The sequence below is a fragment of the Poecile atricapillus genome, chromosome Z (genome assembly GCF_030490865.1).
Source record: "Poecile atricapillus isolate bPoeAtr1 chromosome Z, bPoeAtr1.hap1, whole genome shotgun sequence".
In the NCBI taxonomy this organism is placed as follows: Eukaryota; Metazoa; Chordata; class Aves; order Passeriformes; family Paridae; genus Poecile; species Poecile atricapillus.
The window spans coordinates 29,630,321-29,647,393 of record NC_081289.1 but is presented as its reverse complement, the minus strand read 5'-3'; the positions used below and the strand labels follow the sequence as shown (position 1 = coordinate 29,647,393).

The 17,073-nt window shown below is 37.9% G+C and overlaps 1 protein-coding gene across 1 annotated transcript in view; it reads left to right on the top strand.

Annotated features, from left to right (window-relative positions):
- The window catches only part of LOC131572561 (anoctamin-4-like), a 101,065-nt gene that overhangs the window by 6,739 nt on the left and 77,253 nt on the right, over nucleotides 1-17,073 (top strand). Inside the window, exon 4 of the mRNA XM_058825809.1 lies at nucleotides 3,745-3,903. Coding sequence (XP_058681792.1) covers nucleotides 3,745-3,903 — 159 coding nt within the window. The remainder of the gene's footprint in view (nucleotides 1-3,744; nucleotides 3,904-17,073) is intronic.

The following is a 17,073-nucleotide window of genomic DNA, read 5'->3' as shown; positions in this document are numbered from 1 at the left end:
TAGTAATTAAAAAGAGTGGAAAACCACAGGACATTGCTGAGGGCCCTACCCTGACCCTCTTTTGTTCACTAGTTTTGATAGAGTTTAGAAGAGGCAATTAGAGATTATCTCTTTCAGGAGCTAGAGGGTTTTGTGGTGCAAGATCTTTTGTGCCACACTGCTGAGGGGAGAGCCAGACATTTTCTTTGTTCTAGAAATTCAGCCCATAGAGAGCTTCACTCCTCGAATGTTTAGACAGATAATTAAAGCAACAAAATTCAGGGCACCCTGAATATGTTTGACCTTGCTCACAGTTTCATCTTCCTTAATTGTAGCTCTTCCCTAGCTTCCCATACAACATACAAAGGACTCTTTGGCTGCTTGCACCATAATAGGTTAATCTAACATGATATTCCCATGTTGCATTTTGGGACATGGTCTTTAGCAAGAAGGAGCAGGTGAAAGGCACATGATTTTTGTAAGTTAAAGAGGAAAAAAATAACAGAAAATGGTCAGAAGGACATGCTGCTGTTAATGTAATAATATTGAAAAAACAATACCTCAAAACCTTTCTTTCTTTCTCTTAGATGTGTTCTTTTTAGTTTTTTTAAATGGAAAGGGAAAACCTTTGAGGGATATGAACAGATTTAAGGGGTCATTTTGTAACCATAACTGAGGAAAATAGCAATGTAAGTCACATGTAGCTAAAAGATGGATGAAAATTGAAAGTCTTAATAGGACTTCAGGGATTCTGCAGACAACCAAAAAAAGTTTCAAAGTACTTGGTCCCTGCTAAACTCTAGAAGGAGACGATACACTGTTCAGATGTTGTATGGTTTATATGGGTATGTGTGGTTAAGCCCTTTAGCCTAAAGCTCTCCTAACATATGCATGTATATGAGTCATGTCTGAATGCTGATGGCTCCCAGCTGAGCACCTGAGAATATAAAAACTACTGTATTCCTTGGAAAACAAGTCCAAATTATATAACACATATTACAATACAGTCATAAAGCTAGACTGAAATTATAAGCTTCCTGTTAGAGTGAAGTCTTCACTGTTCTACTTTCTTCCAGCATCCTTTTTTAGACGAAAGAATGGAGGTTTGACATATCCACTACACCACTTTTTCACCAAAAAACAGCAGTCAGACCTAGTGCTACATATTCTTTCTTCATCAGTTTAGGAAAACTGATATTTTGATGTCGTAACACGGGTAAGGAAGATGAAATACCTGGAGGAAGATAGGACAAACTTCTGTCAGCATAAGCCTGTAATACTTGGATGATGCAGAAGTCCTGGAGCTGACGCTGCTGAGCCAGCCCTGACTGTCTCTGTATCATGTTAGATCCTCAAGAGTTCTTGCAAGTCTAGACTCAATCTGTAAAGTTGCCTTAGAGTCTGTGACAGAGGGCCAGAGAAAGGGTTCCTTCTCAGAGGCCGTAACAGTCTAATAGGGTTTATCAGTCTGGATTTGACATGCAGTGTTCCTAAAATGAAAAGTACAAATAAGGGTGTCCAAGCTACCTTTCTGAGTGAAAAACTAAAATATTGTATTTGGTAGTTTTTCTCAAATTCAAGAGAAGTAATTGTCCCAGGGAGTCATATTTGTAGTGGAGGAAGTCTAACAAGTCAAATACCTTGGCTAAATCTCATAGATACTCTTTAATATAAGGTTCTGCATTCCCTGATGAGTCAGTACAGGGCAAACCAATTTTCTTCAGAGAAAGAAGAAACAAAGGAACAGGCAAATCAATTTTTCCAGTGAAGTCACTACTGCCTGCAGAGGACACATTCCTCATGGTACTCTCAGGATGGGTCTGAGTTCAGATGAGGAGTGTACATTTGAAGTGGATCTCTCAATTACTTCTACCCATGATTTCTTTGCAGTCCAGAGCAGTGTTGGATTTTAAACTTGTATTCCTTATGGATGTAAGTCCAGTGAGTCTTTTGGACCAGACTACACAGGGCCCAAAGTGAGCCCTTAAGCCTCACAGCAGGTCCTCAGCATGGGCTGTTTTACCCTACAGTTCCATTCCTATTACGCCAAAAATACATGTTGACCCTGACTACTGAACAGGAGGCTTGTCAGGAGGATTAGAAATCGCAATAGGACCACCAAGCTGACCCACAGCTTCTAGATCTCCTGCTACACCCCTCCTTTATTTAAATAACCTTAAATACCCTTTGGGCTGTTGGGGCTTTTTTTATGTCTTCTCAACAAAGATTTTAATGGGAAAAGATAAAATGTGCCTCCTGAGTTGTTTTCACATTTAATGTTTTATGAAAAATACTTCTCATATCTTGATAATATCATTTATCAACATGATATGCAGTATAGATATAAATAGTTTGCAACTGTTTCTTCCTTAGAGATTAAATCTTTTTTCTTGCTTTCTTTTTGGGCTCTAAGAACTGTTCCACTCTATCAAGTCTGCCCTAAGTTGTGTCAGGAGTTAGGCACTATAATGAAAGAATGATAGAAAATTCCCTTCTTCCTTTAGTGAACTGAATGTACCAAGGGGATGGGACATTTTGGGTGCTTTCATTGGTTTTCCCATTTAATCAAAATGCCTGATGAGAATCAGAAAGATAGCTCTTTGAATGGGGAAAATTGTTTTGAGGAGGCTTTCCTGTAAAAATATTTTTTACTATGATAATCTTCACTTCATGATTTAAATTCAGAAGCAATTCCCTCATGGAGAAAGTATTTTGAAAATTCCCTGCTTCCCCCAGATATGAAAGGCAAAATATTCTTTTTTTTTTTTTGTGGGTTTGTTGGTTTTTTTTTTTCAGAGACTTGATTGTATATTACAGGGCAGGGCTATTTTTGGCAAGAATAGCAGAGTAAGTTTTGGAACGGCAGAAGTAAATTAGCTTATCCTTCCCTTCAGCTTAGACCTGGACTGATCTCGAGGTTCCTGAAGGTCCTTGCCCTTTATACTGCTCAGAGGGAGTGCTGTTTGCTCCCACGTATCCTTCACAATGTACATTTCCTGTAAGAAACACTCCAACCATTGCAAACTGCCATGCATTTCCAACTTGTCTGAAAGTGAAAGTTTAAACCCTGGGCAGGACTTGTATAATGTAGAAGTAGTTTTTAAGAAAAGAGACAGTATTTATTGCTTTTATTGTTTTTATGTACTGCTATGCCTAACACCAGGAATTATCTCCAAATAAATCCATCCTCAGCTATTCCTTAAGTGAGGGATAGTCTGTAGTTAGTTTGATGAGGTATGGCAAGGTCAGTACAGAACCTTCATATTGTTGTCTGTGTCCTATGAGGCAAAGTAATGAAAATCTCTGGTTTTAGTGTTTCTCCCTACAGTAAATCTTAATGACAATGTTTCCTTTTCACATGTACAAAGACATTCAGCCATATTAAGTTACTAATTCTAAATTCACATTTCAGTAACACTACTCTCTGCTCTATTTTATAATTAAGAAATTATTCCTAACCTTATGAAGGGTGGTGGGAGAGAGAGGTTTGCTTGTGTTTTCTGTTCTCTCTTATCCCATCCCCATATATCCAAGCATTTTCCTAAGACCTCCTGATGCCCCTTAAGATCCCTTTAAGTAGGGAAGTCTGCGCTCCTCTCAGATGAAGTCGGAAGCACTGTATGTGAAGAGCCTAAAACTTGAACATCTTGTTGTGATTCCTTATTTTTCCTGTTGAGTATTATGGAAAACTGATGATGCAAACAGCAATGCAGCAATTATCAAGGCAAATTAGCATTACCGAATTGCTTAATTTTCTCTTTACAGGAAGTACCTGATAAGAACAAAACCAATGGACTATATTTTAGAGATGGGAAATGTCGGATTGACTACATCCTTGTGTATAGAAAATCCAATCCACAGACAGAGAAGAGGGAAGTATTTGAAAGAAATATCAGAGCAGAAGGACTTCAAATGGAAAAAGAAGTAAGAGATCTTCCTTATAAAAACTCTCATGTTGAAGCTATAGAGAATCTGGGGGTATGGTTTGTTTACTCTGAAACTCCTTCACTCTGTTGTAGCAGTAGAAAAATGCTTTTAAGCATGCCTAAATATAGGCCAGAGCAGTGCAAAAGTGTAGCCTAAAGAAAAATCAGGCACAGGGATTAAAGGCCAAAACAGGCCATTACAATCATCTTTTTCAACGTTATGCACAGAATTTCATCCAGTGTGCTGTGCAATACAAAAAACCAAGTGCTGGGTTTGAATGGCCTAAATTCTACTGAGTGCAATGCATATTTCTGCACCTAGATTTTCTTCTAGCTACATGCTTCACTATGGTACTCTTTCCAGAGACCTAACTAGATCCCTGCCTTCCTTTACCTATCAGCCTAGGCACAGCGAAAAGTGAAAAGTATTTTAGTAGTTTGAAAACAGCTTGAAGTTTCTCCTTCTGTCTTAACCCCAAGCATTGAAATAATAAAAGACCTAAGTCAGTAGGTCTTTTATGGAGTATAGAAATTAATGCAAAGTGTCTAAAATGTACTGATATGTTAGGTAGCAGGAACAAGGTTTAGAGAGACCATATCTCTTTTGCCTAGCCTATGATCTTCCTTAAACTTCGATAATGTGCTTATCTGGGCTTAAGCCTCACTTCCATCCAGAACAGCTATTGCTGAGTGTTTACTTCTATTTGTGGTGGTGGACTGACACTCATGCTAGTATGCAGTTGCGCTGCCACTGATGGAAACAGAAGAGGAATTTTCAGGACATAGGCCTTGATCAATTAAGTAGGTGTTGCACATTGTTTCCCTCCCTTTCACTGAATTCTTGATACATGTGTAAATATTCTGTATGTGTGCTGGAAATGCACCCTTCTTTGGAGAACACTGGGGAGGAATAAAGGAAAGCCTTTACAGAAAAATGAAAATGTTTCTTTTCTTTAAATGTTTTTGATTGAACATGGGTACTGGTGTATGTAAGTGTATTAGGAGTGTTTTACTGGTTACACAAAAAGTTACCCTGAAAGTTACCATAAACTATTCCGTCAAATAAGCTGGAAATCATCATCTGTGAGTCATACAGTGCTGCAGTAATTGATAGATGTTTTCAGTGCCAGAGGTTGTTCATTATTACATTTCCTGTGTACGTGCTACTGTCTATAGGAATTGTAACCCAACATCCATGAACATGAGAGTGTTGCTGCAGCTATTCACCTTCACATCCAAGAATTCTGCCCTGCTTCCACCAGGAGAGATGCTGACAAAGTCTCTGAAATTTGAGCAGTATAGAAAATGAATGGGGAATGAATCCTCCCTATTAATACATATGTCAAATGGTTTCAAATAAATTTTTTCCTACTTTGTGGTTTTTGCAGATTTATTACTGTGCTAAGGTCAGCAGTGAAAACTATGAAATTGCTTTATATTTGAAGTATTATGAAACTTATTGCAACATTCTCTGCTGAAAACTTTTTCAAATTGATGATTTAAGTGCTTCCTATAGAGGTTTTTTTGGATTTCGAGATAGTTTATTTGGACTTTGCTGCTAGGCTGCATGAATGATCTGCCAATCTGATTATTCATTTCAGTTTCTATTTTGCTACTGACATGCAGTTTTATTTCTTACTAATCTCATTTGCCCTTGGTGTGCCTTCTTGCCAACATCAGTAATTGTACATTTTCTAAACTCCAAATGATCAAAATGAGGTTGTGCTACATGGCTCAGGCTAATGTTTTAAAATCTAGGGTAGAAATCTTTTTTAATATATGACTCTGACCTAAAATTAAACCCTAGCATGTACATTTTATGATCACATTTTTTTCTAAATTTAAATATAATCCTGAAGGAAATATGTACATTCTTAGAACACTCCCTCCCCCATCCCCAGAGACTAAGAACAGTGCTGATTAACACTTAGCTTTAAACTGAGTGATCACCTAGTGTCTAGATTATTTCTCATTATTTTTACTTCTCCTTTTTTTGAGACTACACACCATTTTGAGTGTTAATTCTGGAAAATCTTAACCTCAGGGTTTATTTCGAGTTCTTTATTTACATGCAATATACTGCTTCCACTGAAAAAAGCTTGCTTCCAGATGAAATGAGAAAACTATCTGTGGCATTGGCCACAGAACATATCCAGAGGTTATAGGTGGTAACTGCTGGACTGAAAGAAGCTTTTTGCCTTCTGTGAATTTTGTTGTTGGTTCATTCTCCTTTGACTGTTCATATCTTGGTATTCGATTGTGTTAGCCCCATACTTTTAATGTGAAACCATTGGCAGAGAGGAAAACTTACAGAGCTATCTATCCACACTGCAATTTCAAACCCACACACCTCACTGCAGGGAGGGAGAAATGCACTGCAGTGCCTCTGACAAGTACAGCACAGGGAAATTCCCAGCAAGTGGTGAGTGCAGGGAGCAGAGTGTTCGCTTAGCATGAAATGAGAAAGTCAATCTGAAGCAAATTCACAGCAGTTGAGATAACTTCAGGTACAATGTCAAGATCATGTAGCTGAGAAAGGTCTGAACAGGTGTATGTTTCTGACTCTAGGAAAAGGTGATAATGTTTTGCAGATATTCTCCAATGAATTCACACTCACAGTCATCAGCTGTACCACACCACTCTGCCTTGGAAGTTCTGCCAGATTTGGTGCTCAGTACATGCAGTAGTAAAGAATGAGGGGATCCCAGACCAAGGAACAGATAATGAAAATAATGAAAATTTTAACAAAAAAAATAAAAATAATTAAAATAATGATTTTTAAAGAGTGAAAAAAATTAAAATAATGAAAATAAAATTAAATAGTAAAAATAAATTGAAAAAATTAAATAGTAAAGGTTCTGAATTGAAAGTGGCACTCTAAGAGTGAATCCTAATTGAGTGGTACAGCACAAGTCATTTTATGACTTTTTTATTTTTATTTTATTTTATCCCCCTGCTTTTCTGTGTATATTGGTTCTGGATAAGATGAGTGTGTTGACACTATCAGAGTCAGACATTTCCAGATCACATACAGATCTGTATGTGATCACATCCAGAGATGCTTAAAAAAGGTAATAAAAAATTTAGGTCACTCCTGGAAAAGAAACTGTATTTTCTTTTTAGCCAGGTGTAAAATTTCCTCGGTTGATTTATCCTCTTTTCCAATGTCTCACAAGTGAGATAAGTAACTAAGATATCCTGACTCTGAGATCCTTGATGACCCTGCTGCTCTCATTTTTCAATACTCCTTGAAAAAGACATATGTGTGGGGAAGGTGGAGAGGACAGTCTCCAAGTGGAGCAAGTTCTTATGGGAGATGAGGTACCAATCACACTGTACGTTTGCACTGATACCATCTCCAAATATCACATGAGACTCATCCCTTCCAGAGCTGACAGGCAAAAGGTTATCAGGGTGCTACTGTCCACATTCTGATGGTACATTTTAAATTTATCTAAATACAAGATAAACCTGAGATTTACATCAACCCACTGGCATGCTGAAGAGAATTACTTGTGATCACTTTTATGTGAAGAGAAAATATAGATAGTGTCTGTCATTCCAAATTAAATGTTCATCTCTGTGGCCCAGCAATTTCTGGAAAACCTGTCTTTTCAAGAGAGAATGAAGAGTCAGAATTACTTTGAGCCCATGATTTTTTTTCACAAGACTAAATATTTATAAATTTAACCTCTTGGCCAAAATCTGGAGAACTATGCTTTTCCCAAATTATTCCTGCAGCATGAATTACTCTTTACCTGTCCTAAATTACCAGGTAGAACTAAGTTGCTGTCAAGAGCATCCACTCAGTTCTGGTACGTTAATACAGTATTTTAGATGACTTTCAGTAAGATACTTTAAACTATACTATGATAATAGATCAGGAACTGAGGTACCCAGCATGCAGCAGCTAACTTGTATTACTCATTCACTTGCAAACTTTTTAAGCTGCACTGTAAAGTAATGCAAGTGCAGGACAGAGGCAAGAAATTTATACTGAATTTATATGAACACAGACCACACTTGCATGTGTAATTTGTACCAGAGAAGAAGGTCATCTTGCATTTAACCAAAAACAGTGTATCCAGAATTAATGTGATGTTGGGTTAGGATTTGATCATGTAGCCCTAGGAATGGACCACGTTTAATTTGAGCTTGGCATGATTTTTTTTGGTATTTCTGCTGCTCATGACTATGCTAAACTAAGTCATACAGATTATTTCTACTACTAAATGTACTTGATCATTATGCATAATGATTGTGTCCAAAGCTTTCAATTTATAGATTATAAATTGATATCATGCAGTTTACTTGAAAAAGCAATTGACAGACAAGTAGAAAGCGAGCGACAGAAATGTAGTAAATGGGAACTAACCACATAAAATAGTGAAAATAGTATTCAGGCCTTTTATTTTATATATTTTGTATATTTATGGTAACTATTGTCTCGGTATAAAAGCAAGTAACTACTTTAAACCCACAGCATTCCTTACTGCCCTGGAAAACAGGTCTCCTCACAGCTACTGCATGCAGAATGTGCTTCAAAAACTAGCTTCAGATACTTTACAAGTAACAGCCAATCCGTTTGGACTTCTGCCAACACATTGATCTTTGCATCTCCCTGATAAAAGACGTCAATGTAGTGCTGGTCCAGTTTCCAGAAGAATCCAAGCTATGTGGGTTTTTGTTTTACATGCCTGATTAAAAATTTAAACTTTGCCACCAGAAGTGTCAAGCTGTCACCAGGGCACCTCTAATTGCATTCACTCCCTGCCTCAAGCAGCAGCTGACATTTCTGGTACAACATCTGGCAGCAAAAACACAGCTGGTGTATACAATAGGCAGTAGAAATATATAATAGGTGTTCTCTGGGGAAAACCCAAAAGGACAAGAAAGAAAAGCACAGTATAAGCTTTAGTTGCGTTGTATGACCAAATATCTACTATTGAGTATACTCTGAGTCTTAAGTTATGTTAACATGACCCTGGATGTTAACTTTTGAAATCTTTTTCAGTAGTTGATGCAATATAATTGCAAAGTACTATCATTTCATGGCTTTTCAAAGCAGACGTAGGTAGATTACTGAAGAGCTAGTAATAGTTGTGTACAGCAGTTTCTTTAAATGTGGCTCCTTGCTAGTGGGGCAGGACATTAGAAGCCAGAAACATGTATTCAGTAAGATACTTATATTTAGCATCAAGTTGGAGTCTGTTTTCAAGATGATGAATGTTGAGAGAAATTACAGATGACAGAAAGAGCACGCAGAGTATCTCCGTGACTTTTAGCACATCCCTGAGTGTAAAAGGAAAATCAACTTATGACCATGTCAAAGTAAGGTAAAACTTGGAAATAAAGAACATGAAAAAGCTAAGAACTTCAAGGACTGAAACTTCTGAGTGCTAACTGTGTTCAAAAAGTGATGATGTGAAAGAGATATTATAATTGACAGCTATTTCTTCTGAACATAATCAATTACCATCATCTTTCTGGAAAAAGCATGACATCTACTCCTTTTTGTTATTGTTGTTAGTGCTGCAGAGCCAAAACTGTTATGAGAGACTGATCTGCTTTTTTCTGGTTTGTGCGTCATCACTGCAATTGTTCATGAGATTCCTGTTACATAAATGCTTTTTCTGATTGTGATTCATGGGTAGAAAAGAATTAAGCTGACTTCCAGACCCCAAGTGGTGCTTGCAGATCTGAGTTAGAAAAGGTGTTTTATAAATGTAGCTTATGTAATTTAGTTCTCTGAGTGGTGCACAATAAAATCTCTGTGCCTTTATAGTTGATTCCAAGTTTATTTTCCTGTTATGACTTTAGTTTATCCAGTTATTGAAAGAACAATAACTTTTTTTGTAGTTTATTGCTCCTATAGAGGTTAGTTTAATCAACCAGGCATACAGTTTAATCCAGAGTGCTTAGTCTACGGCCAACTGATTTTTTACAACTTGCCAGGAGAGTTTGAGTGGTAGCCAGGAGCAAAAACTGTAGGTGAGCTGGAAAATCTTTTCCTGGCTGCTAGTTTTTATTTGCTGATCATATCCTTTCCCTGTCGTGTTGAGCTTGCTCTGCACGTATCAAAAGCACCCATCCACTAGAGAAAAGGATAGCTAAGGAAATCTTCCACCACTGAAATTATATCAGCTGTCCTCTGAGCTTTTTGACAGCCAGAAAGATCACTATGAGCATGCCTATGTGAGCTATGTTCTAGGAGGCACTGGGACAACGGTGAGAGTGGTGATTATCTACTGAGCATGCATGGTAGGTCAAGCAACATGCAGGATGTCACCCATGACTAAGAGGTTTCCTTTAGGCCAAACTGGAGTTTGGACAAAAATAGGCTTTATTTTTGGAGAAGATGAGGCCTTGTATTGGGTTTGTATGGCCAGGTTTTGGTGGTAAGTGGGGCTACAGGGATGGCTTCTGTGAAAAGCTGTTAGAAGTTTCCCTCGCGTCTATCAGAGCCAGTGCCACACAGCTCCAAGATGAACCTGCTGTTGGCCAAGACTGAGCCTGTCAACAACAATGGTAGCACCTCTGTGATAAAGTATTTAAAAAGAGGGAAAAGCCTGCTGCAGAACAGCAGCCAAAAGAGAGGAATGATTCATGTGAGAAGAACAACTCTGCAGACACCAAGGTCAATGAAGAAGGGAGGAGAGGAGCTTCTCTAGCTGCTGGAGCTGAGATTCCTCTGCAGCCTGTGGTGCCCACCAAGGTGAGGGAGCTGTGCCCCTGCAGCCCATGTAGGTCCACAGGAGAGCAGGTATCCAACTGTAACCTGTGGGAAGCCCACACTGGAGCAGGCTCCTGGCAGGACCTCTGGCCTCTTGGAGAAAAGAGCCCATACTGGAGCAGATTGGTTGGTAGGACTTGTGACCCACAAAAGACCCACACTGGAACAATCTGTTCCTGACAGACTGAATCCCATGGAAGAGACAAATGTTGGAGAAGGTTGTGGAGAACTGCTGCTTGTGGGTAGGACCCAAGTTCGAAAAGTCAGTGGAGCACTGTTTCCTGTGGAAGGGACCCCACAATGGATCAAGGGAAGAGTGTGAGAGGAGGAAGGGGTAGCAGAGACAACATGTAATGAATTGACTGCAGCCCTCATTCCCTGTCCCTACATACCATTGGGTAGGAGGAGGTAGAGAAATGTTGGAGTGAAGCTGAGCCTGGAAAGAGGGAAAGGATGGAGGAAGGTTTTATGGTTCTCTAAAACCTCTCTAAAAAAATAGAGGTTTTATTTCTCACTATCCTATTCTAATTTGATTGATAATAAATGAAACTAATTTCTCCAAGTCAAGTCTGTTTGGCCCATGATGGTAACATCATGGTGGGTGATTTTTCTTTGTCCTTATCTAGACCCGTGAGCTTCTTCTTCTATTTTCGCCCCTGTCCTGATGAAAAAGGGAGTGATGGAGTGCCTTTAGAGGGTAGCTGGCATGCAGCCAGGGTCAACCCACCACAGGTGTAGTTCAATGTTACTCTACTACTGTAACCAGTATAAAAAACTCTGAGCTTTCATGGACTCTAGTAATTCCTTTCAGTCTCTCTTTTCTGATACTATTATTCAATATGTAAATGTCTACAGCTAATGAATTTACAGTACAAATTATGCAGCTTGAAGGCTCTGTATTTTCATGAGCAGCATAATATATTATTATTAGCAGGTGCAGTTTGTTATTTAATGTTTTAAGAACTTCATCTGACTGCATCCACAAATCATGGATGGGGCATCAACATGACATAAACTATGCCTGCAAAAAGGGAACCAGACTGAAAAGCGAACCTTAGCACAAGCATTATAAATGAAAGTGCTTCCAGCTATTTAATTTTAAACATTGGGCTGTTCATTTCATCCCAATTCAGCCAGAGCAAGTGGAAATCAGACTGGTCTTATTATCTAATGCACATAGCAAAAAGAGTCTCTTTTCAGCAATGTTTCAAAGAAAAATGTGTTGGTACAAGCAGAACAATGTGCTTTCCCAGGGAGTGTTCTGTACAAAAAAACTGTGGTCACTAAAGAGTGGAGAAGTTTCCAACTTCCTGAACTTCTGAGGGAAAAGTTTTAGATTTCAGATGCCTTGTCTACTGTACAGCACAATGGCAGTTTAGAAGAAAAGTTTGAGGAGATAAATTAAAGTCTGGATAGGTATGGTGCGAATTCAAATTTCAAAATGCAATTCTTAAAGATAAGTTTCTTGATATCTGAGGGAGACCATAAATGAATATGTTTCTCAGTTGACAAGTGCCAGCCTTTAACAGGGATTTGTAAAACTAGTAGGCTAAGCAAATGTTGCTGAAAACTGGATCCACTTTTTAAAAAAATGTATTTTTCAAAGAGTAGGGAGGTAATACAGAAAATACATAGATAACTGAACAGGAATTTAAAAGCTTCTGACATACTTCTTTCAGGAAAAGGCAAAATTTCTTGTCAAAGGATTTACTGTCATCAACATCCACAAATCAGAACATAAAAAATATTTTGAAGGAAAAAAACCAGATAGGCAACAGATTAAGAAAAAAAATCATGGTTATATATGAGATGCCTCTATATGTCAGAAGTAATTTTTCCCTTTAAAGTAACTGGTCTTAAACTGCAGTTATTTTTGAGGTGCTGTTTCACCTGCCAGAAACATCAGGAATAAGCACAATGCACAAGGCTACAACCACTTAATGCACAGTGAGAGTTTTCATTGCCCAAAGGTGACATGGCTAGTTTGTTGCAACTCTCCCTTATAGTAAAGGCTTAATAATCAAAAATCTAAAGTTGTCTCTAGAAGGACAGAGTATATAGAAACCCAGCAGTAGGCTTTGTGGTCTCATTTTATATTAATCATTTTGGTGTTAAACTTGTTTTGAGAAGACAGTTCAAGTTTAAAAAAGCCTGACCTGAGGGAAAAATGCTTCTGAGATAGCCATACTAACTGAAACTTCTGTCAGCCAGTTAGTCATGTCCTCCTGTTTAAAGTCTTATCTGGTTTACAAAACTCTCTCTTGTGCAAAAAATATCTTTCATTTTGTTATCTGAAACCTCTTGAAAGAATCTGTAGAAGTACATTTTCGACAGTGTGAAAACCTTTTTTTTTCCTCTTGGAGGTCTTCATGGTACTCTACTTACTGCTCCTTTTAGGTACAGCTTGTTTTTGTTAATAGACTCAAATAGACATTTCCAATTATAACAAGATTGACTCCCTTTTCTTAAAATATAAGAGTTTTGTGCTTACTTTTTTTATCTAAAAGCCATCTTTTACACCTTTTTAAACTTCAATTTTTTTTAAGAAAGAATTAAACCTCCACAGTGAAAATGTAGATAGGAGAACAAAATGGAGACATGTACATCTGGAAACCATCACTCAATACTTTGTCTTGCAATATGCAAAATTCATCTTCTTCTCTTCAAGAAATTTGTCTTTTCATATTTATACTTCTGCATCTTTTTGTGCCTTATAGGTTAATAATCTATTCTATGACCTCATTTTCTGGGGAATCTGGAGAAGCTCCAGAGTGCTGGCAGGAGGGCATGTCTGAAGATCAACTTTGTGAAGCAGAGCTGTCACCAATGCTAGATCAGGATGGCCATGGCTTTTTTCTATAGAATTCTATGGATTTTCTATAGATTATAGCCTGGCTCTTCATCACCAGAGTTCTTGAAGTTGTACTGTGAGTGTTACTGCTATTGGAAACTGTGACTTTCTGAGACAAGATTTAATTAAAAAAATGTCCTGAAACGGCAGTTGAGAGGATAGAAGCTGTGATTTTTAGTACATTCCAGGTCAATGTTCTTGTGCAAATTTATGGATTTTATCATTAGCTTCAGAAATTCACAGGAGAGAAGAATTCCAGTAATGAAATACAGAAAGTACTGACCAAATTCAAGAGGCCTTTTTAAGTACAGAGGACACTGATGGGAGGCTTTGTTATTTAAAGATCTGCATTTCCCTATGTCTTCTCTGTGGGAAGAATGAATAGGGTGGGATGGGGGAAATGGATGGCAGCCAAGGCCTTGTAAAATGTTCTAAATCAAATGCTGCCACTGTGATGTCTCCCAGACACAGCTGAGCAGTGCACTAGAGGCACCCATGAAGGTGCAGTTTTAGGAAGAAACGTGGCCTCTGCTGCTGCAGAAGTTGATGTGGGTGGTGAGGAAGGTAACCGGAGCCCAGGGAAAATAAATAAATGTACTTATGTACAAATGCAGTTGTACTGCAGAGCCCCAAGAGGAAAAATCCAAAAACATTTTGACTGTAGCTGTTGACAATGTACATAATCTGGACAGGTAGGAACAAGTCCTTAATATGCATCAGTTCATCTCATTCTGAGGAAAGTAGAACAAATGAATTACACCTTGAAGGTGCCTGTTCCTCTCCATTGCAGATATCTAAACTTAGTTGCCCTGAATCACACCTGTGGTGTCTGCTCCTTGGGAGTAAGCCTTCAGGGAACTTCTCAGGATCAGTGGACTTAGAGACATGATAGTGCCAGTGTTTTGATACAAATATAGTGGCCTGCCAGTATCCAGCTGGGGAAACTGGGTCAGACACCTGTCACACACCATATCTATGAACTACTCAAGATAAGCCTTTTTGTTTGCCCTCTGTCCAAGTGTTATCTCTAGTTTTATATTAATAGATCCGTGGATCGCAAGATCATCCCCAGCACTGGTATAATGTAAAGTATACAGCTAATGGAATTGCATGTAAACTGAAAATTTCCTTTCCAAAATCCCCAAGCTATGGAATGGATTCATGTTTCTGCAGTTTTTCCATTATTTGTTCTTATTTTTTGTTCTTTGATGTTTTGACTGGAAATGGATGAGTACTTGCCATGCCCATTTACATTTCCATCTCAGGCTGGCTTTTCGTCTGTCTTATGAAAGAAAACACAATTTATGTCTCCTACTAATGTATTATTCCAGCCAAAAGGCACAACACAAAAAAGATTTGGGAAAGGTGAGCGCATTAGAGTTTTGGGAAAGGGGGGAATTTAGAATGATGGTGAAAAAGCATAAGAGGACACTAGAATAAAAATGTGCAGGTATATCCACATTAAACCATGGCAAATATGTAAGAAAAGCCCCCTTCTCATTTTATAATTCCCACTGTAAAAATGTGAGTGTAAAATCTGTTTGGAAATACAACACAGGCCGTTAACATCTTGAAGCAATTGTTTTGTATTTATGAAGGCTGTCTTAACAGAATGCAACAAAGGAGGAAGGCAAGGAATTAATAATCACTAGTATGATTAGACCCAGGAAAGAGTTTTAGCTGAGGGAAGGGAAACATTTTGAATACATGAAAATATTTCATTTAAACAGATTCAGTATTAAACACCTGATATTAAAATGTCATTCTAGTTGTTAAAAGGCTATCTTTACAGAAGAGAAGACAGATATAATCCAGTGAAATACCATAACATGCTATTTTGTATGGATAGTTTTTTAAACTAAATCAAAGTGAAAATGTGCCCGTGTTTCCTGATAAATTTTTAGAAGCCTTGTCCAATTCGCTGCATTTTCATAAAATGTATTCACGTTGGTGTTGCAGCAAAATACTTTTCTCTCTTATATGGCATCACTGCTGATCACTGAAATGTTCATACAGGACTAACCATGCTTCGCTAGCAAAAGTTTTTATATGCTATCTTCTTAATTCATTTCATAGATTATTTGTAGGGCACAAAGAATATTTTCCATTAGACAATATGTTACATAAAAGAAAACCTCATTTCCTAAACTCATTACTAGATTCTTGATGCAGAAACAATCTAACAGAAACCTTTGCAATAGGGTCTCTGGACCAGCACTTCATTTCATGTGACTTTATAGAAAAGTAAATTTGGTTTAACAGACTGGGATGTAGTGCTGGGCCACAATTTGGTTCAGGTCTCATCAGGATGTATGTGGACATGAATGGATCATTTGCATTTGCATTCCTTATCCTGTGTTCAGAGATTATTATAGTCAGTTCCTAGAACTCTGAAAACTAACATGGGAACATGAGTATGTGTCAGGTTTTCTTGAACACCTAGAATTTGTATTTTCTAAACAGTGCATATGCACCTCTCTAAAAACCTGTCAGACATTGTAACTCTACAGCGAAGTCCTGGAGCACTGTCAACAAACTATTATCAATATCCAAAAGCCCTGATCGCTCTCATTGTGTTATTCCCGAGTTCCTAGCCACTTGTAGATTGAGTTAAGTGTATACCTCTAACAAAGAGAAGGTATGTTCCTGGTGCCCTCAACAGCTAAATTTTGATCTTGAAGCCTGCAAAAACTGAAGCTCTTAGAAAGCAATTTTAAGTAAAATAATAACATATTCCACAGTAAGTATAACACACAGATACTGTTAAAACTCTGAAGGATATCGGATGTGTTTGAAGAAACTTATGCTTTTAATACCACTTTTGCTTGAGTCCTCTGTGATTTTATCAAATAGCTCTTTATTGATTTTCCTACAGTGAAAGCAAAATACGTGTGTGGATGTGGACAGAGTTTAAGTAAAGAACCATTTCTGCCTTCTTGACAGGGTTTATTACAGCAATATCCACATGAGAGCATAATATAGGGCTTCTCCTTTTATCCCAGGCTAAGCACTCTCAGCCTCTCATATATTCCTTACAGCCTTACATGCCAAGTCCTAGAAATTCTTGGCTGGTGTTAGATAGGATCTGACCTAAACCTCTTTTTCTACAATTTAATCCAGTTGTTTCTTGCCTGATTGAGAAGGAAAACAGAGTGCAGTTCATTCCCTTCCTATTCGTAACTATTTGTTACTTATTTTTAAAATGTTACTGTGGTCTCTGCTTAGCATTTTCTTTGGTGTTTTGAATTCCACTGTGTTTTGAACAATCTTTTTCCCCTAGGTCAAGTTTCCCAAAACTCTTTATTATTCTTATTGTCCTGCTCTGATCTTTCTTTAATTAATCCATCTATTTCTTACTCAGGCTGTACTTTACCCTCTGCTGAATAGCTGTACAAAATAAAGGGCTAGGGATTTGAGTACTGTATGCTCTTGACTTGATTATTTTTTTTTAATCTTCATGCAGTTTACCCTAGTCTGGCTTCTGTTGCTGGCTTCTCTTCTTGATTCTAACAGTGATATTTTATGTGTTCATCTTCTCTGCATCTAACTCTCAGCCACCTCTCTATCTTCTGTGCTCTGTTTGT